This window comes from Ambystoma mexicanum, chromosome 4q (genome assembly GCF_040938575.1).
Source record: "Ambystoma mexicanum isolate Mex_15411 chromosome 4q, UKY_AmexF1_1, whole genome shotgun sequence".
Lineage (NCBI taxonomy): Eukaryota > Metazoa > Chordata > Amphibia > Caudata > Ambystomatidae > Ambystoma > Ambystoma mexicanum.
Window position 1 is genome coordinate 1,143,693,678 of NC_090928.1, and position 25,128 is coordinate 1,143,718,805.

General features: G+C 44.9%; 1 protein-coding gene across 6 annotated transcripts in view; it reads left to right on the top strand.

Annotated features, from left to right (window-relative positions):
- The window catches only part of LOC138468255 (uncharacterized), a 733,586-nt gene that overhangs the window by 509,279 nt on the left and 199,179 nt on the right, over positions 1 to 25,128 (top strand). For 3 of the 6 annotated variants that reach the window (XM_069608732.1, XM_069608731.1, XM_069608729.1), the window contains one exon: positions 22,945 to 22,998. The exons of 1 other annotated variant lie outside the window; for it this stretch is intronic. In XM_069608732.1, the coding sequence (XP_069464833.1) occupies positions 22,945 to 22,998 (54 nt within the window). The remainder of the gene's footprint in view (positions 1 to 22,944; positions 22,999 to 25,128) is intronic. 2 more of the 6 variants (XM_069608730.1, XM_069608733.1) reach the window with 1 other exon arrangement.

Below are 25,128 nucleotides of genomic sequence, written 5' to 3' on the forward strand. Positions count from 1 at the left end.
GAGTGCATGGGGTGTTGAGCCTAACTTTGCAGAAGGGCATGTGGGAATTTGGCTTGGGAAGCAAGTGGCTCCCTATAGGAAGTGCAGTGTGTAGGAAGAGGGAAGTTGGGATGTTGGTATGATCAGGCAGCTTGCGCGCCATGCTGATGCGCACCAGCTGGCTCAGTGGAGGTTGAGGTACCGGGGGGATAGCAGTTTGTAGCCAGTGTCAAGGTAGGGGAAGTAGGTGCTGCAAGACCGGTGCCTAGGTGAGCAGAGGGGGTTTTGAGTGTGGCCGAGGACATGCGTGGCATCGCTCGTTGTATGGGGTGAATTGGAGGGGTCAAGATTGGTGGAAACTTGTGACAATGGGCAGACCTGTGCCAAAGAGAGGGCAGAGAGCAAACACCTTCTGACAGCTAGGGTGCTCACCTTCCTTGCTTTTGGTGATCTGACGACCAACCCAGAGGTGGATGGAGCCAGTAGTCGCATCAGCACGACCGCCGAACTGGGTCGGAATGAAGCTTGAGTACAGGTTGTGGCTGAAGGCAGTGTGTGACCTTGCAGTATGTCCTTCGGATGCAGGGACCTGGGATGCTGTGCGGTCCCGTCGGAGACTGGCAGAGCTGCTTAGGCCCAACTCCCTTGGATTTAGGTGGTGGCCTTGTGGGGTGGCCGGCGTCGCCTGCAGGCTAGGTTCCGATGGCCTATCGGATACATGCATCAGCCAAGCCTTATTTGGTGCTGCTGAGAACTCGGCAGAGTTCGTGCCGCTGTGGCAGCCATCTTACTGCATGCCTCCTCTCGTTCCATGAATTGGACTCCAACCCCTGTTGTGGGCATCTGGGGTTGCTGGATGGCCTCAAGGAGCGGCCGCATGTGCCGGGGAGTTACAGATGACCCGGCCAGGCCAGCAGAGACGCGTAGGCCCAACTCCCTTTGCCTCAGGTGGTGGCCTTGTAGGGTGGCGGGCATCGCCTGCCGGCTAGGAGCCAATGGTCTATTAGATACGTGCATCAGCCAATCCGCTGTTTGCTGGTGCATCTGGTGCTGTTGAGAGCTCGGCAGAGTTTTTGCCGCTGTGGAGACCATCTTTCTGCATCTCGCCTCTCGTTCCATGAATGAGACTCCGGTCCCTCTTGTGGGCATCTGGGGTTGCTGGATTTAGGTGCCTCCCCGTGGATTTATGCACCTCTCCACAGACTGGGATGACTGCGCAGTGGAGCAAAACTTGGATGGCAGCAAAAAAATGGTTTGATTTTATTTGTTAAGAAAGATAAATATTCAAATCAGTCGTGAACACGTTTGGCAATCAGGGCTTCAAAATTAAGAAATGATTTCTTATTTTATTGTTTAAAAGTGTGGACCTAGCTCATGAGCAGCAGAGCCCTGTACAGGGTGTGAGTAGCCAGCGTATGGGCCGTCATCTTTTAACAGTAGCTCAGTACTGTGAGTTATGGTATGTGCGTCAGTCTGTACACCCATTGGTATTATTCCTTGGTCAGGTGGTGTTGAAAAAGCCACGTTTTCAGAGATTTACGAAATTGAAGAATCGTGGGTGCATTCCGAGCCGATCACTGGTTCCAAAGGTGGGTGTGCGATAAGAGAAGGATTTTTCCCCAGCTCCTCTTTGCAGGCGAGTTGTGATTCAAGCCGGTGGTAGAATTGCTGCGCGAGGAGCGTGTGCCACCAGATATGTGGAGCTTAGGTGCTAGGTACGCCCATGCTATTCACGTGGAGGAAGAGGAGTATGCAGTGCTTGATGGTGTCAAGTGCAGCAGAGAGGTCATAGAGGGCGCAGTCGCATGAGTCGCCCTTATCCATAATTTGGAGGTCATTATCTACCACCTGGATGGTGGCTGTCTTGATGCAACACTTGGGGTAGAACCAAAACCCTGACTGAAAGTCATTGAGGTGGTGTAGTTGTTCGATTCCAGCGAGTTTGTCCAAGATTTTGCCAATAAATGGGAGCTTTGTAGTGGGCCGGTAGCTTGCCAGGTCATCTGAGTCTAGGCTTTTTTTTCCTCTCAAAACCAGCCATATGAGACCAGTCTTGAGGGTGTCCGGGAAGGACCCATCTGTGAGGGAGGCATTAATGATGCTGAGAAGTGCATTGAGCACCAGACCTATCAATTGTTTAATGGTGGAGGCCAGAATAACATTGTCAGAGAAGGAAGTAGGTTTGAGGGAAGCAATTGTTTGGGAGCTACAGGTGATATAATTCAGCCTAGCTGGCCAGTGTGTATGCTACAGTGAATAGGGTGGGCTAGTGCTCTTTGATGTTGATTTGATGATATGTTGGATTTTGCCTGTCTTTTCAGTAAAAAAAGTTGATTCCTAGAGTGGCTAGCACCTCAAGGTGCGGTGATAGTTTGGTACAATGCTGGTTAAGAGTGCTTTGCTCCTGTTTGTCACGGTTGATTATACGGTCACTTTCAACTCAGGGAGTCTCCCACTCCCCCCAAGCAAGGTGGTGCACAACAAAACGCTTTATAGATTCAACTTTAGTGAGGCCTCCATTTCTATTGTACCCTACGTCCAAATGCCCTCTTTACCATCAATCAGATAGGAACCGTATAGTAAAAATATATATTTAAGTTTTTGCAAAGAATCTTAGGCAATCACAAAGACATCAACCACCAATGCTGTGGCACTACACAATATCACAAATTCAAATGTCTTGTACCAATTGATAACATATTTTTAAAAGACTTTCATTTGCTATAAAACACAGGTAAAATGTTGAAGGTGCCAGTCACAATTTACATCAGATCTCTTGCAAATTAACATTAACCAATAGGAAAAATACAAAACGGAGTGATTGCTTAGTTTGGCACACTATTCCTTTCTCCCAGCAACCCCCACCCTCCAGGAATCAATTCGATATGACCCCTCTGATCTAAAGGCAAGGTACAGGGAGTGGGAACACAATAGAAAATCGTTGTGTGCTTTTTATTTAGGTAAAATGCAATGTTTAGGAATTCTGATTTGGGATGCAAGGGAATAAATGGTGAATTTTGTTTTGCACCACTCCTACCTTGAAAATGCAAGGCTTTGGGATTTTGGTTTGGACTGAAAGGGAACATTCGTTTTAAAAAATTTGTTTTCAAAGGGAATGCAAAGTGTTGGGATTTTTGTTTTACGGACTCTAGCACATTCATTTGAAAAGCAGGGTTACCCAATTACATTAAACTAGAGTCATTTTACAGTGCACTGGGATAATCCTTTGTCAATTTCGAATTTTGACAAAAACATCACTCCATGATAAATGAACCTAGGGGAATTAATTATATTGTTAGTTATTTGTGCCAAGGGTATGCATGCGTTCACCCCCTCCCACTAATAGAGAGCAACCACCAATGCAAATGTAAGGGTTAAACAGACAGATTCTAACACGATTCAATGTAACCGGATAGAGTGTTCTTCTATAGATAATTCCTTGAGTTAACATTTTAGTTAAATATGGACAGGGGCTACCCAGTTTTGCCTCTCCCCTTCACCCACTAAGGGAAAGGTATTAAGGCAGGTAGCTCCCCACACAATTGATAGCTGTGGGATATATCTACTTACATGGGAGATCTGGCTAAGAACAGATCCTAGGACCCTCCTTCAGGCAGGAAGCTTACACCTGAAGCCTCTATCCACCAGCCAGATCTCCCCAGCCACAGTCCTCTCCGATAGAGCTCACAGATTTCCAAGCAAAGTTCCTGGGTCTCCATTTCTCCCTCCTTCTAGGTAGGCCTTGGTTTAGCTTTGTTCCCCTGGCAAGGTGGTGCCCAGATGGATTAGGCAGCTCTCCTGGTCTCTCTCCCTAGTTCATTTCTTGCAAGTTCCCTCTTAGATTGGAAATTGCCAAGATATAGGGCTGATGACACCTACATATTATCATAATTACCATGATACGGATTGGCTAGCTCTCTCCATTTACCTCCCACCAAGACGCTCACTGTCTGCTGATAAGACCAGAAGTTGGGAGGTATGGGTCATATAAACTGAGGGAGGAGGAAAAATACATCATATCAAAATGACAGGTAGTTTTACACTTTTGGGTTCTGAAAATCTAACATGGCAGCTACCCTAATTTTTCATATAATTGCCGGCACATATATATTTTTGAGTTCTATATTTTATGGCAAGTCAGAGAATACTAATTTTATTTCGGCACTGTCTTTCTGGATGGAGCTACCGTTTTTCAAGATTTGCTCCTGACCCGAAATAGTCACAAATCTGCCCCTTCCTGATTCAAACCTTACCTCCATAACATATCATCCCAACACATTTCTATTCCCTTGGAATTATGAGACGGCAGGAACCCTCATTTTTTTCATAACTCAAGTTGTAGCCATCACACAAAATGTGTTTTAACATGGTCCGGTCGGGCTTATTTTATCCCCTTTAATCCGAGTCTGGGGTGAGCTTACTGGGACATAGGATTCTCTTTTAATGAAAAGGTGGCCACTGTTAATCAATGGGAAGGCATCACATGGGTCCCTCAGTTTCACATAGCCCCCACCAATATTTAGGTTTAATTTCTCGTCTGTGATCTGATCAGGACATCTGGCTGGCCCATGTGAGCATAGCCTCTCCCCTGGACTTCAAGGGTTTTTGTTCGAAGCTAATACACAGCTAATGGCGTGACCTGACCTTAATAATTTCTGCTGGTTGTGTTATCTGCAAATCCCACAATTTGGATCCAATTCTCTGTATATCTTAGCATTTAAGCATTTAGCATTAGCATGAAAACCAGACCACCTTCTCCTAGAGGTCCTCAGCTAAAGGTCTTGAGGTCAAAGTTTCAAAGGCACAGACCTTCCAGTTCAATGCAGATAAAACAAGCTACATACATAACTCTAAAATAATAGCATTTTACATTGACACAATGTAACATTTTGTATTACACCTAGGCCTGCTGTTCATAAATACAATCTTTCTTTTCTACTATATTAGAACATGGGTAGATTAATAATCTTTTGCACAGAGACAGGCCGCAGTTAATATAGGAAACCAGTGTTCACTTCTGCAAAAACAAAATAGGCCTTTCTCTTCACAGGCTGTCATTTTATATGATGAAAATTAAGACTCAAACGCAATCTGTCACTTGCCTTTATTTCTTAAATGTCAGGCATCATTCCTTCTTTTTATCTTCCAAATGCACAATGTTTCAAATGTATCTTTTCATTCCACATGCACTGCTGCAGTTTTACATCTGTCAAAGATGCCTTTTCCCAGTTTACACCAACTCGGCAGCTACCGCACCACATGTGTCTTTTTGTTTGCCTCTATTGGACACAGTTACAATAATACAGTTCTAAGGCACACTACTTCAACTCGGTGTCTTTGTATTTTACTAAAGTTGAATAGGCCCATCTAAGTTCATTAACTAGGCCTTATATCGGAAAACAATATTTTGTACTGGCTTTTATGTCAATGGACCTCCACATTAGCCAGCTTCATTCGCACAATAAGGGCCTAGCATGGCCTCCATCTGTCACTCTAGGGCGCTCTATTCACCCCACATGTTAGAGGCTGTCCTAATGGTAGTGGTATAGGAAGCAGCTTCAGTCCAGGATGATGGCAAATGGGCAATAGCAAACCGGGGTGGGCGAGGAGGTGCGAGTAGAGGAAATAGAAGAGAGATCGGATTTTACAGAAGGGGAATCCAGTGAGGAAGTGAAATAATACAGTTAATGTTTCATGGCATAAAACTAAAGTGCATAGTGTGGCATCCTGTCTTGAATGGCACAAAGGCAGTCCCGCAGGAGGTAAATGACAGCAGAGCGCGACAGCTTTGCATACAGTTTTGTGTTTTCTGCAAACTGGTAGATGGCGACAGCCAAACCTAGTGGCTGTTCCCCCAGGGGCTCCATCTAGATGTTGAATAACATAGGTGACTGGATTGACCCCTGATGGATTCCACAAAGAGATGTATGGCCCAAGACCCTTGTTTTCATAAGGTTAGTAATGTTGAAGCAGGAACCACTACAGACCAGGATAGTCCAAAAGGAATGCTTCTTTATTGTGTATTGGTTACAGGTATAGCTCAGAAATAGGGGAGTGGCACGTGAGCATTCTTCCGGTTCCTGTGTCTCTCTGCAAGTGTAGCAACAGTCACTTAAGGAAGTCTTAGCACACTACGTTCCACATGCATCACAGAACAGAAACATACATATGCAGATCACTACACTTTCATATTTGAGGACATTTCGACACATCTAGTCCACAGCAGATTTTGGTCCCTTGGTGGTTGAAATATGCCCTAGGGTTCTATGTGGCATGCAGCTAGTCCTGCATCCTGTGATAGGCAGAACAATGAAACTGGATCTAGTGGACACAAAGCATCTCCATTAGAATCCTGACGTGAAATGCATTTAATTTTTTGCCTTCTGAACTGCCCTGCGGAAAGAAATGATCCAAAATAGCGCACTGAGGTAAAAGTAAGCAGGGAGGGGTTGCATGGGAATAGAATGGGCTACATCTAGGTGGTACAATTCACAGCATGACTTTACGGCTTAATTCCTGATGCCAACATTGGAAATTAGCTCATACCTACAGACTCATTCAGGCATGCAACTGCCAGCCAGTGCAGCCCGTCAGCGTAGGTTTTAATTCTTATACATGGGAGGGTACTTTATCCGTATTGGAGCTTTCCAAGTTCAAAGTGCTATGTCAATATTGATTGCAAATACCTTTTCTGTTGCTTAGGTTGGCCTTTGTAATGGTGCAGAAGTAAGGCTTGGACACAAAGGTGACATAGTTTTGGTTATAAAGTATTATTACCCAATAAAAGGGTTGGAAAAATGACCTCTCTAGCCCTAATGCTAAGATGGGGGTGCCCTGCGTCAAGGGAATCTAATGTGAACATCAGGATGTCAAATAGTGTGTCGCTGTTGCATCCAAAAACCCTGCTTCTGACCCTAACACTAATAATGCAAACCTAATGTGCACGGATACAATATTCACAACTAAAGTGATGACAGTTCTTGTCAACAGAAAGTTCTCAATGTCTCTGATTGTCATATAAATAAAGCAAGTGTTCCTTTTCACAGAGTAGTATTTGAATAACCAGGGATTCGCTCCTTTCCCCTGGATTCCTTTTTGTTTTAGTTCACAAGGGAGGATCTCATCTCCTCCTTCTGTGATTTCCTGTACGTGACAAAACGACTCCGGTGTTCACTAAGCTAGGGGACTTGTCTCCCTTCCCTGGGTTTTCCAAGCTTTCCCAAAGGTGGATAAAAGTTCTCTGCTTTTCTGTACTTGGACTGAACTTCATCTTACTCTTGGCCTTTTAAATGCTTGTGGGTCCTAGACGCCAAGCAAAGATGTTTTCCTCGTCGGTCTCTGTTTCTCCCAGGGTCCCAGACCCTCTGATTCTCTGGATCTTATGTGGGTGCAGGTCCCAGACTCACAATAATACCTCTTGCCTGCTTGGTTTACTCCTGTCAAGCATACACCGGTTTGTTTCCTCCTCTGTTATTCTTGGGGTCCCAGACCCTCTTATCTTAAGCTCTGTATTGGATCCCCGATTCTTCCTGGACCTCTAGCTCCTCCCATTCTACCCATGTACCTGTTTGCGTGGGTCGCGTCTTCCGAGCGGAAGTGCTCCACTGTGAAGCTCTAGCAGTGTTGGGGTGCCTTTTCGGGCGGCCACAGCTCCGCTGGTTACTGCTTCCTTCTCGGACTGCAGATTTGAAATCAAGCAGTGGTCTGGTATTTCCCCTCACCTGCGGTTGCTTCACCTGTCACTGCTTCCCTCTCGAGCTGTATTTTTAGTCCGGTCTAACATATTAGGTTGACTGACTTTACAACAAAAGGTATTGGCACTGGAGGGATCTATGGGAGTAGGGTTTAGCTTTGGCACGGCGGGAGGCTGTACTAAAGTGGATGTATATTGTGTTCTCGGGAAACGGTAATTCCCGATCCCATAAGGGTTTTCCTCTCCCATGAGATCCTCCCACGGTGCACCACCCGCAGAGGGATTGTTGTACTGTGGATGCACCGCCCTGTGTCCCACGGGAAAGATCTCCCCGTTGGGGAGAAGGGACGTCATCCTCAGATTTGTCACACCCGAGTTTCCCAACTTGCTGTATAGTAAAGTCTGGTAAAGTCTCTTAGGGTCATCTTTCCTTTTTGCTTTCTTAGTGAAGGGACATCTTCCATCAAGATGGAGGAAGGAGTTCCACTAGCCTCCCATTCATGTGTTACTGACATGTAATGGGTGAAGCCCCCACGTGCATTCCTCACTCTCTAGTTAATGGACCCCGGAGCCATGACAGCAGTGAAGGTGATTGCAACTCTATGGGTGGTTACTGGACTGACGAAGCCATCACTGGGGCATTCTCTGTCCCATGTTTAGGGCTAAATGCCAGCAGTAGAGTCGAGAAATCATCAGTACGGACCGCCATGTTTTCTTATGGTGTTTGAAATCCAGGGATGTCCCCAATTAGCAACGTAGTTTGCCACTCCCTTATACACCATGGGGCGTACTTTGTGTGCGTTTGAACTGGTTTTCACTGTTGGGTCTCATTTGCACAGCTTCTAGGAAATATGGGGTTTTGGTACCTTGGGTCTGCTGTTTCCTTGACCCTTGCATAATTTCAGAGTGTGATCTCACTCAAGTTTAAGCTGTTTGGGGAAGGAGTATGCTGAAATTGTAGCTGAGATTAAGGGCAGCTTTTTGGCAAGGAATATTTGCTTAGCTAAGAATAGCTTTTTGTGATGGTAGTAGAATTAAACCATTGTTCCCTTTTAAATATACTTGCATGCCTCCATACAATAGAGCTTGGGTTTTTTGTCAGTGGTGTGGGTTGTAGCTGTAATATTCCAACCATTGTGCTGCCAAAAAAAGGATGGAAGTAGAATTTGTCTCTACATATGAAATTATTGTTATTATATATAGCCTGTAAATAAAATGAACTTACTTAGCAGATAACATAGTTACTTGACAGCCGTGACAACGAACTATAATGCGACCAGAAATAGCTACAGTCCGTGTTTTATACGTTGCCGCTAGTGACAGAAGTTGGGAAAATATAAAACCATGTTTTGCAGATTCTCAAGGCATATGTAGGTACAGAGCTGCAAGGGCAGTCCCCGGTACAAATGCAGTTGTCCCCCCGCCTCCCAAAATGCATTGAATTTAAATAGGCACCCTTCAAGCTGATGGATGGGCCGGCTCAGGGTGTGAGGGACACTCAGCCAGCCTCACCATATTCATATTGTTGTTTGTTGGGTTCCCAGCACCTTAGTTTGTATCAATTGCATTTCGTGACTGCCCATGGCCATGCTAATCCCACACTCACTACCTGCCCCTGACCACCCAAAGCACATGCTTCTGGGATCTCTTGAGTTGGCTCTATCAAGCATTAACATCAAGCGTAGACCTGCCAGGGTTATTCTATTCTGTCTGCTGAGAGCTAATGTCTAAATGCACCATTGCTGTAATAGAAATGTCTTAACCGAGTGTGCCTGAAGTCACTTGATGTATGTATCTGCTCCTTATACAGTAGTCCTGTTAAAAACAAGTACTGATAAAGCTAACGGTTTTGGCTAGTGTATAGATATTAGCAGTGCCAGTCAAACGCTAATTTATCATATGCCCAAGTAATCATACCATTTTCCAGCTGTTGCCATCTCATGACCAGGTGCTACCATTGTGGCAGGGCCTGGCATATGCTAATCCCAAACCTACACAAAAGCCAAAACTGTTGGCTTTGCCAATGCTTGTTTAAATTGTCACTGCCAATAAAATAATTGATATAGTTGTGTAAAACTGGAATGTTTGTATTCCGATCCATGCGGTCAGGGGTTTGAAAATACCCCATGCGGCATCGTTTCCCATGCGCCTGACGTGTTGCATGGCATGGCATGGCATGGCATGGCAGATGCAGGGCAAGAGCTGCAGATCAAAGCACACAGTGAACATGCTGGTGTGAATGGGGGCTCACTTTTGAGCAGTGCAGAGTGTTCCACGGTACTTCCCTGTCATCATTCGGCTGATGCACAAGTCAAACTGCACTAGTAATAGTGGCAGGAGGTGCAGCAGGAGGTGCAACACCTCGGGAAAAATTATTTGCGGCACCTAAAAAGCAGGCGGTAAATTGCACGTAAATCAAAATGAAATAAAACCAATATAAAGCAGCAGCACTCTCATTCTATAGCAAGTTAAATGCATAATTGCAGAATAAAATAAAGTCCTCTGACCATTGGTTTGAATTAAGTTACCCGACAAGCGAACATTTTTCAATCCTATTTTGAATGTTCATCACGCATGTGCGCTTCCACACTCGTCCGCACTCTGATGGCTGCGTTCTTTTAGCGGTGCTGCCTCGCGTGACCGCAGTGACCGAGCAGGTGAATACCCTTCCATTAGGTTGGCCAGATGCGGCGGGGCAGCACCTTAAAGCTTTTTCTCCCTCTGAGAAACCTCTGCTGAGTGAATCTGGTCCTCCATTCATTGTGCAGTTGCCTCGCCTAAATGAGTACATTCCATGCGATCCAGCCTAAAGACACACGCGTGATCAAATCCCTTCAAGGCGTATTGCTCGATGATTTTAGGCCGCTTGCAATTTCCCCAACAATTTGTTTTCATAGATGCCCAAAAACACCAGAACAAGTAAAGTTCAAAGGCTTAACAAGTAAGCCACTCCTGATGTTTAACAGGTAGTGGGCTACTTTTTAAAACTACCTAAACCTTAGGGCAAGGAGAGCTGGGTGTGCAACTCAAACCCCAGTTACTGGACTAATACCACTGGGCCTGGGGGCTTGCCAGGTGATCAGACCAATGGAATAGCAGAACCCCAGCTGTGGGGGTAGATCCCAGGAGTAGGACCAAGGTGAAATCAGTTGTTACTAGGAGAGGTGTAATCACCTAGTGGCACCTTCTGATTTCCCACCCTCAAAAAGAAGCAATTCCACGCTAAGACGGGGATCCTTTATACATGAGGTGTCTTCCAGGCTGTGGATCATGTGTTCATCATCTATAGTAGCAGCTAGCCTCTCCTCTGCCCGCACCCCTTGGAAAACTAAGCACTCCATTCCAGCAAACCACTTGCGATCTGCTGCCCGAGCCATGGCCCTCTCCCAACTGGATGGCGGCTATACCCTCCTGTATGGCCTTATGTGACCTTCCTGGCACGCCAGAGATGTGTCCCACATACTGCAGCATGACTCATCAAAGCATCCCACCAATTCTGCATTACCCTGATCCTCCTGAAACTGCACTGACTCCTACTGAAAGCACTTATCACCTTCAAATCCTCAACACCCCCAAGCGACCTGGCTGAGAAGCTCGGCATCTCCAGAGGTCTGTGACTCACCAGAAGCAAGGACATGTGGAGATGTAAACTGTGCCAGTGCAGGAAATAAAGAACCATACAACAAGCCTTCTCTGTCTATGCCCCCAGACTCTGCAACCTCCCTCCCCATCAACACCCGACTTCTCCTGGTGCTTCGACATTTGAGGAAGGGACACAAGACTCTCCTCTCCATGCAATGGCTCCTCCCTAGCACCTAGAACCACACCTCTCTCCACTCCATACCTAACCTGAGACTGGGATATCTGCCTACCTTACTTAGCCTCCACGGTTCCTTTCCTGGTTGCTTGTAGACTCTTTACTGCCGAAATGTCTGCTCTCCCCCTTCCCTGTTAGCTTCTGCTCCATGTATTGAGCCCTTGCAATCTGCCTCCCTCGCAATTGACTTCCCATTATGACTTGCAAAGTGCTCTGTTGCTTCCCAAAGCTAGGCCCGCGCTCAATAAACGCTGTACCAATAATAGTAAGGATAATAGCCTTCCACTAGTCCTCAGATTTCGCAGTTTTATTTCATCAGAGTTTAGTAGTTTCTGTGCTCTTTGCAGGACAGAGGCTACCCTATTGAGCTGACAAAAGGCCTTCTCTTTCCAGATAACTGGTGCGTTTCTGCCCCTTTTAGGATCTTGTGAGTGGTTGGAGGTGTGCCCATAATTCCGTAGCTTTCTGGAATCTAATCTGGCCTGCTTGAACAGAAGGGACCATGTATTCTTTAAGGCTACTAGATCTGATACCTCTTTGTAATGACACTTTAATAATAATTGCTAAATCTATGGAGACAACCTCAACGATCTTGTTGGGTTAGTGTCCTGGGAAGATGACGGTTTAAGGGGTCTTACCCTGTTAACCACGTTGAAGCCAGAAACTTAACATTTCTAAGATCTTTAGAAACAATTTGTAGAGCAGTTATTAGGGGGGGGGGGGCACACATGACCCCTAAGCCCGGCAGCTTTAGAAGCACACATAGTAGTGATTATTTAACATCTCTGTGATAATTTAGCTTCTTTTTTGAGAAGCGATGACATTAACAGTATCCTCCTTTTAAAGTGTAAATGTCAGTCCAGCGCTCAGATATTCTATAAGCAGCTATTTTTCAGCAAATTGTTTTTTTGATGTTGTGTAAGTGACTCTTAAAGTTCAGCTAATCCTCTCATGGCCTTCACATCCTCCAAAGATGTTCCACAGATCTACCTTCTTTGGGAATTCAGCAGATCTGAGCCAGGCTTGATTCTGTCATTTCATTGCTAGTGATCCGGGAATTGCAATAGCTTTCTCATTGGAATGATTCAGTGACCGGGAACTACCATTTGCCTAATGATCCCCTGTCGGGCAACGTATTACCGTGCTCTTCAAAAGTGCTTTTAAGAAACAGCTAGAGCTCAAAATCTAGTGCTTTCTCCACTTTTGTGCACAGGGCACACGAGAGACAAGAGGACCAAATGTTTTGTGTATTGGCTCCCTTACATTTTACATAATTGTCCAGAGTATACAACTATTTCTGACACACTACTCACCTTGTTTCCGTGCTATAGAAATCAGTAACTTTATGTACCACCCCACCCCCCCATCCATCAGCCTACAACCACACAGTGAAACTCCAGTGCAACTACCACTGTGAAAGCGGGCCAGTCACTGTGCAAGAGGTAACTCAAAGGATGAAAGATGGTAAGGGCACAATGACAGACTCTAGGGAAAACCAATGAATGACTGACTGATTTTATGTGGTGTGAGACAGGCATGGTATCAAGAGAGACACAGATTCAAAAGTTTTCTTTACAAAAAAAAAAGTCAAACTTGTTTTTATTAAACAGTTGGAATAAGGAAAGACCAAGCAAGAAATACATTTCACATGTTCATTGGCTCAAGAATATAGCCCCCTCACAATGTGGTCCGAGTGCATCAATTTAGGGAGAAGTCTGATACTGTCCAAGAATAGAAAAGATGTCCCCCCCCCCCCTTTCCTCCCTGTGCCCTCCCCCCTCCCCCATTACACAGTAACAGTGACAACCATCCAAGGCTTAATGTAAGTAGAGTTTGGCCAGCCGGGCTTGAAAGGTCAACGTTGGGAACCTCTTGTCATAACCCAGCAGGGGGGACCAAATCACCTGGAATTGGTGGAGCTTTCCCTCCTTTGTGGCTGTGACCTTTTCGGCCACCAAGAGGTCCCATATTTTAATCCACCAAAGAGAAAGTTCTGGACCCTCTGCAGTCTTAAAGTGGTGGGCGATTGAGGTGTGTGCCGCAAGCACCAGATGTGTCAGTAGTTTCGCCAGCACCACATTTATGTTATATCTCCTCACTTGGGGCTTCCAAGAGCAGAATCTCGGGGCATTTCGTGAGTTTGTTGCCGGTGATGGCTACAATGAGAGATGCAAGTTTCTCCCAGAAGGACTGGATCACTGGACAATCCCACCACACATGGCAAAACTGAGCCCCAAGCCCCACAGTTGAGCCAACATAAAGGAGATGTTGTGGCTTGGAAGTGGTGAGTTTGTGTTGGGGGGTAAAAACAGCAAAAAAACAGTTTCAAGGCACATTCTTTGTTGGTCACACATCTCGAAGAGGAGTGGGCTCTCGCCCAGAAGTCCAGCCATGCTTGATCCAGCAGCTGGTGGCCCAGGTCCTCCTCCCACCGGCTCAAATAGGCTGCTTGTGAGATCAGCAGGTCTTCCCTTAAATGTTTGTAGATCTTGGAGATACCCCACCCCTGATACTAGGTTATCCGTGACTCAGTTCTATTGGGCTTAGTGGGCGCGTAGCCTTTTGTCTTATCTCAGGGCATGTGATCCAGTGGTGTATCTGTATGCAAGGGAACCGGTCTGATTCCGGTAGCCTGAATTTGCTTTTGCATTCTTCGAATAAGCTGGTCTCCTTTGAAATGCTGGGCTAATGTTTGCAGGTCACCCCGCTTTCAGCTTCCGAAGGCTTCTGCCAGTAAGCCCGGGAAAGGGCAGGGTTGCCCAAGATTGGGGGCCGTGGGCCCAGCCCCCTGGGGATCTTCTTCTGCCTCATCACCTCATTTTAGCGTGACCCTTGAGGATGATAGCAGGTCCTGCCAGTGTTTATGCGCTTATAGGGGATAAAGGGGAGAAACCGGAGAGGGAGTGCGAGTCTAGCTTGTTCGATCTCAACCCATCTCAGTGGGGGGTGTGGGGAGGCAGGGGACATCCAAGCCATCAGGTGTGTTATTTGTGCTGCCTCTGCATATTTGTGTAGGTTAGGAATCCTTGCTTTGTGTACTCTGCCAGATAAAACTCAGGACTTTACGCTGAAGGTGGTCCAGTACGTTTTTCAGGATTTCCACCGGGAGCGATGAGCAGAGATGAAGAAAACAGGGCAGTAGTTCATCTTGATTGCCGAGATTCGGCCCATCAATGAGATCTCCTGGCCCGCCCATTTGACAAGGTCCCCTTCTAATGTTTTAAAGAGGGGCAGAAGTTTGCTGCAAAGAGATCTTTAGGGGATGCCGTGAGCCGGACCCCCAAGTATTCAATAGTACATGTGTCCCAGCGGAGTGGACAACAGGGCCTGTAGGGACTCTACTTCCTGTGGGGACAACCCCACCCCTAATGCTACCGACCTCCCATAATTTATCTCAAACCCCGCTACTTGCCCGAAAGCTTGTAGTTCTTGGAAAGCTGCTTGGAAGGAGGGTCGGATATTTGTAATGGAGAGTAAGACATTGTCGGCATACACGAATGCCTTGTGGGAGGACTCCTGTACCCTGACTCCTTGGATAGCTTCATTGCTGCGTATGTGTTGTGCGAACGGTTCCATAGTTAAGGCAAATAAAACGGGGGGGGAAAGGGGGCAGCCCTAACATGTTCCACAGGTGAGAGGGATCGGGGATGATCGCTCCCGGTTAACCTGAAATTTGGTGCTTGGGGAGACAGTTAGCCACTATCATTTTCCTAAATCTGTGCCCAAAATGGAAGGCTTCTAAGGTCCAGTGTATAAATAGCAAGTCCACCTTGTTGAAGGCCTTAGTGGCATCTAGGGCTAAGATGACTAGCTTCCCCCGAGCCATAGTGATCATATCTGTCAAGTTTAGGGCTTGCCTTATATTATCCCAATTATTCTTCCCAGAATAAAGCCTGTTTAGTTTGCATATATCAGCGTGGAGAGGAGAGGGGCCAAACGGTTTGCTAAGTCTTTTGAATATTCCCTCGCATCCTTTCCTGGCTTGAGTAGGAGGATTGTGACAGATGTTTGCATGGACGGGGTCACACAGCCTTTATCTCTAAAGGAGTTCAAGAGTGCTGTCAAATGTGGGAGTAACTGCCTACTAAAAAGTTTATAAAATTTCGGGGAGAAACCATTGGGGCCAGGGGATCTAGCTTGTAGGGCCTTGATTACCACCTCAACCTCCTGATTGGGGCCTCTAGTGCCTCCATTTCCTCCCAGAGCAGCTTAGGCAGCAGTGCCTCCCCAATGTATTGCCTTTGGGCCGAGTGACCTGGCAGGGGCAGCCATTGTTTCTGCGAGGTGGGACACCGCTAATTGTAGTTTCCTCTGTTCCCCATAATGCGTCAACCTTCGGTGGTCTGAGGCCTACGATAGTGTTTAGCTTTTTGGATTGGGAGAAATTTTATCACTAGAAGACGGTTTGCTTTATTGCCTTTCGCATAGTATCCCTGCTGTACTGTTATCAAGGATTGAGCCGTTTCTTCCACATATAGTGCCTCTAATTTGTTGTGTGCGATGCGTACAGCTTGGTGACCTTTTGGTGACCTGCCCTTCTGATATTCCCCCTCGCTCTTCAAAATGTCCTGTTCAAGTTGGGTTCTAGTCTGTGGAAAGGGCTCCATTTAAATTATGTCCTTCTTGCAGTAAAATATTTTTCTGGAAAGGCACTCATCGCGTGTGTACCCACTGTCTTCCCTGCGACGATTCTGAACGGTGTTGTGCATCATGTAAGCTCTTTCAGTCCATACGCTCGGGGAGAGATGCACCAAACGGTAAGCAGCCTATGCTATGCAGTCCGAATCCGGTTCATGCGCTGGCACCGTTGCATCAGACGAGGAGGACCAAGGCAGCCACGGCTCCGTTTTGGACACCAAAGACATCCGAAAGGAGTCACTAGACTCCTGTGTGTCAGTCCCCAGCCTGGAAGGCAGGGCCAGCGCTCTATGGGGACAACAGATGGCGACAGAGGCCCACATGAACACTTACTCCATGGTGGACACAAGCACCATAAACACACATCCTCTACCTACCCGATCTTCAACCGATCTGTCGAAAAAAAAGGCCACACAGTTACTGAAGATACATCAAGATCTTCTGATTCCATGTGTCAGAAGCCCACTACACTTTCACACTTGAGTCCAGCGCTTGGCAGTACACAAGAATAAATGCTGATTTCTGTACATACATTTTCCAACGAAACATGTTTCATATCCGTCTAAACCGTCGTCGAAAAAACAAACCTTTAAAACACAGGGAGAAACACATAGCAACATCTTGGGAACACCCCAGGGATACCCTCCCATCTAGACCAGTTGCAAGTGTTGCAGTAACACCCTCTACACAGAAGACCCACAGTACACTAGTGCTACCTCTCCTCTATCTCAATCTCTAGGGAAAAAGAGACATGCTGTTGACCCGGAGGCTATTGTGTTTCCTCTTTCAAAATTTGCTAGGACAGGCATAGGGACTAAGACCGTTTTGAGGAGAATATGGACAAGGTTTCCTCCTTTGTAAACTTTGTGGAGCGCTACCCTATGTCGGGAGTCAGAAATATGAGGCGGAAAACCTTTTAGATGATTTCTCAAATTGTGTCATTTTGATAAATTATAAATATCAACAAATGCCTCACTTTCCCTACCCTGACGAGGATTTCCCTGCCTATCCAAAATTAAAGGAAACACTCTAACAAGGGATATCTGGCCCTCACACTTGCACATAAAATATACAAAGAAAATATATGGCAATTCACAACATGTCAGTAATTGTATTTCTAATATATTGACAGTCTCTCTTGGTAACCTTTCCCAGGTTTCAAGTTGGTGTTTAGCTCCATTGCTCAACAGGAAAAAAGAAACCAGGAACTCCAGGTTCATAGTAAAGTTTCAGTTCAGTTCTTAGCTCCTTCACCGTGTCAAAAATAAATTTTGTAAACCAATGTTCAACCAATATAAAAGTTTCTCCTCTTCTTTGAACAATGATTTCCCACTGGTTTTCTTCTGCAGTATATAGCATCAGGGATGTTCCTGGTCCAGATGCTTTTCCCCAATGTATAAATGTCGAAGAAGAATTCCAGTTCCTTGTCAAAGTTAATGAAACGCCATTTCCAGCAAGGTAAAAGAACCACAGCTTTTGGCAGTACTTCTTAAGCTTCTTTATAATGGTATAAGTCAGTTTATATCTGTCAGGATGACTTCTCATCACTTCTGTTTTTACCTGAATAACTCTCATATCAGGTTAACACCATCTGAGTATACTTGCCTGCTCCATCGTGTTCCACATTCACTGTGCTTCTGAAGTTTTAAATCTGACAACACAATGTATTAACACAACTTCAGTCTTTTGTATCTTTGTGACTTTGAACAACTTCATAGAAATAACAAAATTCACTTTAGTGCACCTCAACACCTTCAAATAAGCAAAGCATTCTCTGATCATTTACTTTCCAGAAGGGCAGCCTCTTTGCCACTCGTTTTTTTCTGCAACAAAAACAACCAAAATGCCCCTAAGGATGCAATTCTACCTTTCATCTTCTTGGTTTTGGTAATGTGAGTTATATAAACTTTCAGAGAATCGTTCCAATCAACAAGGTTCCCTTTTCCCAACCTTGTATTGGTTTCTTTACTTCCTGCCAACCAAAGATGTTTAACCATAAACCTTGTTATCAGTCTCTTTTGGCTTTAGGCAATGCTTGCACACCTTTGGTTTGCGCAAATCTTGTATCCTTTTTTGGTCTAGGGCATTGCTTGCACCACTCTTTGACTTGGGAAAGGTTTGATTCACTCTTGGCTTGGGAAACACTTGTTTCACTTACGGCTTGGGTAATGCTAGCTCTCCATAAGTCATAAAAGTTAACTTCAGTGTTACTTTGTTATTCAACTGTTTTGTAATTGATTCTTAGGTTTACCTTCACCTTAGAATTACTTTTAGGTATATGCAACCAATTCTTCACCTGTTTTCAAAGATACGAATATATAATTAATGTGGTTCAAGACTTTTTTTTCTCTTACCCGAGTAAAATTCACTCATACACGAGTGCCACTTTTCATACTTCCCATTGTCCAGCAATCCGCGGTCGCATTAAGATATTTTTCACTCCTACGCAAGTGATTCTACTTGATACAGTTACCTTCCTTTGCTTGTGCAAGCGATCAGAACTCACCGGCTTCTTTCTTGCTCCCTGCGCGTGCCGCAGGGCTTGGGCTGATTCTGGCTTATTTTTCACACACACACACACCCCTCTTCGTTAACAGTGTCTTCAGTCCTGCCATGCCACTAAAGGGGCTCCTCTCGCTCCTGGGACCCTTGGCTGCATAACTCCTTTCAGCCACTATCTCTGGCACGTTTCCTGCTGCGCAATCTCAACAATCGGGTTCACATGGGGAAAAGCAGTCTTCCTTCACTTCTTCTGCTGCGCAACCACTACACTTCAGAATGTGGGCGAACAGGGCCCTCTCAAAACAGCCAGTTGGAATCCGCTTGGTTTAAGACCTGGCATCCTTTCTGTTCACCCACTTCTTCTTGGATTTGCCACACCACACTCTGCTTCTAGTGCTGCTACTACTGCGACCACTGACTTCACATCTCCATCTCCATCTAATGGCCTGCACCACGCTTAACATGCTGATTATTACTGCAACATTACACTTCAGCCCTCTTCCTTGTGCCAGTACTTTGGGGGAGGGGAATTATGGGACTGGTAGTTCCACAAAACAAAATTAGGTTTATTTTTAAATGCATAGTTATTTTTCTTAAATGCATTTAAAGAGGAATCCTTAAAGTTTACTTGAAAAGAGGTAGGCAGTTTGTTTATGCTAATATGTATGGGTTTCTTTTCACTGTACCTTTGGGAGTAAGGGGGGGGGGTTTTAAATCTTGGAAGTCTCAAGCGATCTTTCTTTGAAGTAGGTAAAGATGTTATACCACATTTACCCGTCATCCACAGGTTTACTATGTGGTTCTGATACATAACAATAAGCCATTACTTGTTTTGTAACCTTTGAATGTTTATTTCCTGTGTCTCATCCCATTGGATCTCCTCACTTCCCTGGGCCTTGACTCCTCCCGGGTGATCCTCCTGTGGTACACCACCCCCAGGGTCAGGATCAGGAAGGATCTGCCTTTCCCTGGCCACCTGGGAGGAGACATTAGGCACGGTTTTAGTGAGGGATCCATCCAACCTGTTAGAAGTCATTACATTTAGAGGTAGGCAAATTGTTACCTAAATCTCATAGGTTGCACATATCACCTACTCATGCAATCATTATTAATAGTAATAATAATGATGTAGGTCTTATGTAGCGCTACATACCCATAGGTCTGAGCGCTCGAATAACAGAAGACATTATTATCCCACTCAATTTATCGACCTCGGAAGGATGAAAGGCTGAGTTGACCCTGCCGGGATTCAAACCTGCCACAGCAGGCTGCATGTAACTGACCAGTCACAACATTGCATATTACTTGATGATCATCATCATCATCAATGGGATGATCTTAATCAAGGGGATGATGACCAAGGGACATGATATGATGATCCTAGTGATCCTACCTACTATGATCCAGACATCACTGTTAAATAGTCTCATGATGTCACTCGCAAACCTGGCACCACATCCCCTCTTGATGACCAGCTGTTGTTCAATGATTTGCTCACAGGGGCAGCGCATCATTTTAAAATACAACCTCAAGAGTCTCTGGAGGACACAGACTTTGTGGGCAATATTTTAAACAAGAAAACACTGCTTAGTCATGTATTTACCTGGTACCACACACTCAATTGCTCATGCAAGAGTGGCTAGCAAAACAATGGTTGCAGGCAAGCAAGACTATGGGACAATCTAGAGGTGGTTTCGCAATCCCTTGTACCACATCAACAAACTGGGTGGGACACACTCTCCAGGTCTGTGCAAACTAGTCCAGAACATCTAGGTGTGGGCGCTCCAACACAACATAGTCCTCTTGTCACAACATGTTCCAGGGGAATACAACTGTCACAGCATCAAGGGACAACACTCCATCCATCTCCTCAAACACTGAACTTGGCAGCTTGGCTCCTGAAGTCATTTAAACCTGTCACAACGAAGTATAGACATCTTGAAGGAGGCATGCAAACCCAACACAAGATACTCTAAATTTGAACAAGTGGAAAAGCTTTGTCATTTGGTGCAAAACACACAGCATCCGCTCCATTGACTGCTCACCTTCATATATAGTACACTATCTGCATTGCCTTTTAGACTGAGAATTAGTCTTTAATTCTCTTAGAGTGCATCTAGCATACACCACCTCTCGGATTAAGGTCATGCTGGAAAGTTCCTGTGGTTAAAGCGTTTATGGAAGGGATTAAAGGATTATTACCCGTCCCCCTATTTCTAATCTAACTCCTGGATGGGATTTAAATGTTGTACTTAATAAACTTGTGTCCCCCCACCCCATCCCCCCCATTGAACCAATTCATGAAACCAGTCTGAAGCATCTCGGTTTCAAGACTACCTTTCTGGGAGCCATCACTTCAATAGGAAGAGTTGGTAAACTGCAAGCTCTTAGTTCAAGATCTGTTTGTGGTTATTCATGAAGACAAAGTGGTTTTACAAACACATCCACGCTATTCTCCTAAGTGCATCTCTAAGTTCCATGTCAAACAGTCTGCAGAAATTCCAATTCAGCAGAGAAAAATCTCCATACATTACACGTTATGAGAGGTGTGATGTACTACCTAAATAAGACCAAACCAATAAGGAAAAGAGATCAGTTATTTCTTCATTTACATAGCTACAGGAAGAGAAGGGGATCCAGTCTCTAAATAAACTATGTCAAAATGGATTGTCAACTGCATTCAAATATGTTATTCTCTGTCCAAGAGAACCTTACCATTTACACCCAGACCATGCTCAGCTCGAGGCACAGGGGCTACTCTAGCTTTCATTGCAAATGTACCTTTAGATGCTATTTGCAATGCAGGTACATGGAGTACAATTAGCACCTTCACACAGCACTACTGTTTGGGACAATCAGTGTTAAGACATATTTTTTGCCTCAACCTATAAACAGCCCACCACCAGCTGCAGGTACTGCTTGCTAGTCTCTGCAAAGCATGTGATTGTAGGCAGTTCAACAAGCCTCAGAAGACATACATTACATACTGTAATCGTATTTATGTTGATTTCATCTGCTTAGATTCAAATGTGCCCACCTTTCTTCCCCTCTTGGAGTTGAAGGTACATAGACAACTTACACCTTTCTTTACTGCCTGTAGTCACTGATACTCTTCATGCTCCCTCATGACAGAAACACAATCTGAGGGACCTTTATGCATGAAAGACTATGGGTACAGTACATGTCAAACTAAGGATAGTATTACAAACGCGCCCAGTTGATGTCCCTTTTCGAACTTCAAAAGCAAGTTATGCAGTACTCTGCACCTAACACTAGATGTCAGCCTATACAAAGCTTGTGAATCTAAGCAGATACAAGCATCAGAAATACGATTACGGTATTTAATTTGTCATATATATTAGCACCTCGGAGGAATCCCTCCACTTGCTGGGGGGTGCAGGCTTGGTCTGTAACAACCCTAAATCATAATGCGCTTGCCCGAACAGGGCTCAAGCTAGCGAGTCGTTACTAGCCAAGCCCACCCACAACCAAATGCATAACACTTCCTTTAAGAGGACGATTAAGGGAAAAACACATCTTTTAATTGCATGATTTACTAGATGCAAGAAGTACGAATTACAAAAATATACCCTTTTTATGATTAAAATAAATTTAAAGTCGGCAAAAAAAAAGATCCACCTCAGGACTGGGAATTCGTTTTTCATTACTTAAAAAAATCATTTGACGGCAAACTTTTAAAAAGAAAATAGGGAGCAAGATATTCCCTCGTCAAAATCTTATCTGAGCCCTAATAACAGCTGATCTTTTTAAAGTAGGTATGCCCTTAGCGTTTGGTCGTTTTAATATATGGATAATGGTTGCTGCTACCAATACGGTTTATTAAATGGGCAATTTAGATATCGATATTGTGTTTTTAGTTGGTCAAAACCCAACTAAACACACACAAAAGCGTTTTATAATGTCTTATCTAAAGTTGATAGATGTTGGGAAAAGAACCATGGATTAAATTATTTTCATTAGGTGACCCGTTAAAAGCCAGTAAATTAGCACAGGGAGTTAAGTTATCCCCTCAAATGTCTGTTCAACTTGCAGTCGCTGGTTCGAATCCCGGCAGGGCCAACTTCATCCGGCCAAGGTAATTCCTCTGTGCCTTTTGAGTTACCGTGCTTGGTAGCAGGAGGAATCCGCCATGCAGACCTATTGAAAACGTAATATTAATTTTATGAAATTCTGCAGCTACGCTTTTTTTCCTTAATGCCTTTTTAAATTGGGTATTTCGTGGGTGTCTGAGAATGGGTATTTGCCATCACTCTGCCAATAAGGATTTCTTTAAACCAGACTGTTTCTGTTTCAGAAGATGCTGATGAAGAAGAGCTGTGGCGCAAAGACGAGAGTTATTAAAATTCGGGTAAGTTCTCTTTTCTATGTCTCATTTATGCACTGCACAACAGCTGCGCGTGTCACCTTTCCTTGGAATTGCAATCTCCATTTCTCAAAGATTAAGGGGAGCCAATATGTGTAATGTGATTGGTACAAATACAGAAACTGTGGTGGAAACAGTGCTACTATATGTATATTTTAAAAATATGATTCCCTTTGTCAAGTGGGTGGGAGACAAATTCTAGGTGTAGACTTTGAGGTTGGACAAACGCTATTCATGTGTGCCTCAGTTACTCTTTTGTAAATTTGAGGTGCAGCGGGTTTTGTGCATTATGCAGAAATATTGCTTATGCTTAAATCCAATGTCTGGGGGTTACATCGTGTCTGCCTGGAAGCGGTCTGCACAGTCTTGGTGAAGTGAAATAACGCTATAGACCACTACCAAGGGTAGGCTTCTTTTCTTGGGTGAAAGTAAGAAAAATGTGTCTTTTTTGAAGAGCGATCTTTGGCTTCTGAACGATTTTGGTAGGTAGCTTTCAAGATCCCTTGTTCCCTTCTCAATGTGATCGCTAGAAGCTTGCTTCACTCTGGCTCTCGCCCGAGGGGCATTACCCAACCAGTAATGCCCCCTCTCCTCAGGTTCTATTGCTTTAATGATGGATATTAGAATTCTCCCACCCATGAGGCAGGACTTTGGGATTCCTAGTTTTCCAGGAAAGTTTCATGCAAATTTGTTTGTGTAGCTCTCCCAAGTCCACAGTAGGTGACGTGCACACCTGTGCAATACCCTGCAAATAAATGTGTAGCATTGAAATTGGTGGCTTTAGAGACAAGGGACTTGGAAAATTCAGGATACAAGTGAGGGAGGCGGGAGGGAGGGAGAGGAGACGAGGGGGGGGGGGCGGAAGCAAGGTTTTAGGAAGTAAGTTGTAAAAGGTGATTGAAGAGATCTTGCCATGGGAAAATATGGTAGTTGGTGCAATTTGGTTTGATTAGAGAAAGTGAGGACGTGTAGGTATTGCATCCAGCATCCAAAGTGCAGTTGGTTATTTTGGCCCGAGAGATGACATGTTTGTGCCAAACATGATAAATGCTTCGAGTCAGAACCAAGGGGCCCTCACCCCCTTGGCACTGATCTCATAAAGTGGTATTAAGAAGCACAGCACATTTCAGTGCATCAATAAAGTTGATTGTCACATTGAGCAAGTAATACTATGGAAAAAGTCTGCACCGCTTAAAGAGATTATATGGTATATCCACTCACAAAGTGGTGTTACGCACAACAAAACATTTTAATTTATCAATAGCTTGATATGTTTTATGGTTCTTAAGACCACTCTGTGAGCACACAGCACCAGTAGGGAAGGATGTATGGGGTATTAAGAACAACAGCACATTTCAATGTGTCAATCCATTGAAATGTTTTGTTGTTGTTAATAGTAACTTCTCCAGCATTGGATCTTTCATGGATTAACATGCTTAGAATATTCCCCGTCGTCAGACTGGGACCCCTCGGTACACATATATAGCCTTTTCCTATAGGAAAACTTCCGACACTTTTGTGTCCTATCTACGTCCTTTTAGGACCCACCTACGCATGCTCCGTAGGCCGTCCCAGTATAAGAGGCCCGCCCCCGCGGCTCCCATTCAGATTTCAACCGTCTCCAAAGTAGTGGGATCTCCTCGCGTTGTCTTACTATTTTGTACAAGGTTGTATTCCTGGAATTTGAGTTAGAGAAAATGTCCTCCGTGTCAGGAAAAGCGCTGTTCCGTCCATGCGCGACGTGCGGCTTGAAAAAAGTTTATGAGGGGGACGGACATATGGATTGTATATATTGCCTCCACCCTCCTCATTCGGCGGATAACTGCGACATATGCAAAGGGTTTTCTCAAAAAACCCTCAAAGACCGGAGTCGACGACTGGTGGCATGGCTGAATGATGGAGCGGGGGCATATCCCCCTTCGGTGGTTGGCTCCACACAATCGGCGAAAACATCACGCCGCGCTACCTCGTCGGAACCACCGGCGAAGAAATCCCGACTGACGGAAAAAGAGTCGTCTGGGAGTCACTCAACTAGAGACTCCTCGTCAAAAAAATCATCTTCATCAAAAAAGCATGAAAAGGAAAGGAAATCCTCCTCGGGCGATCATCATAGAT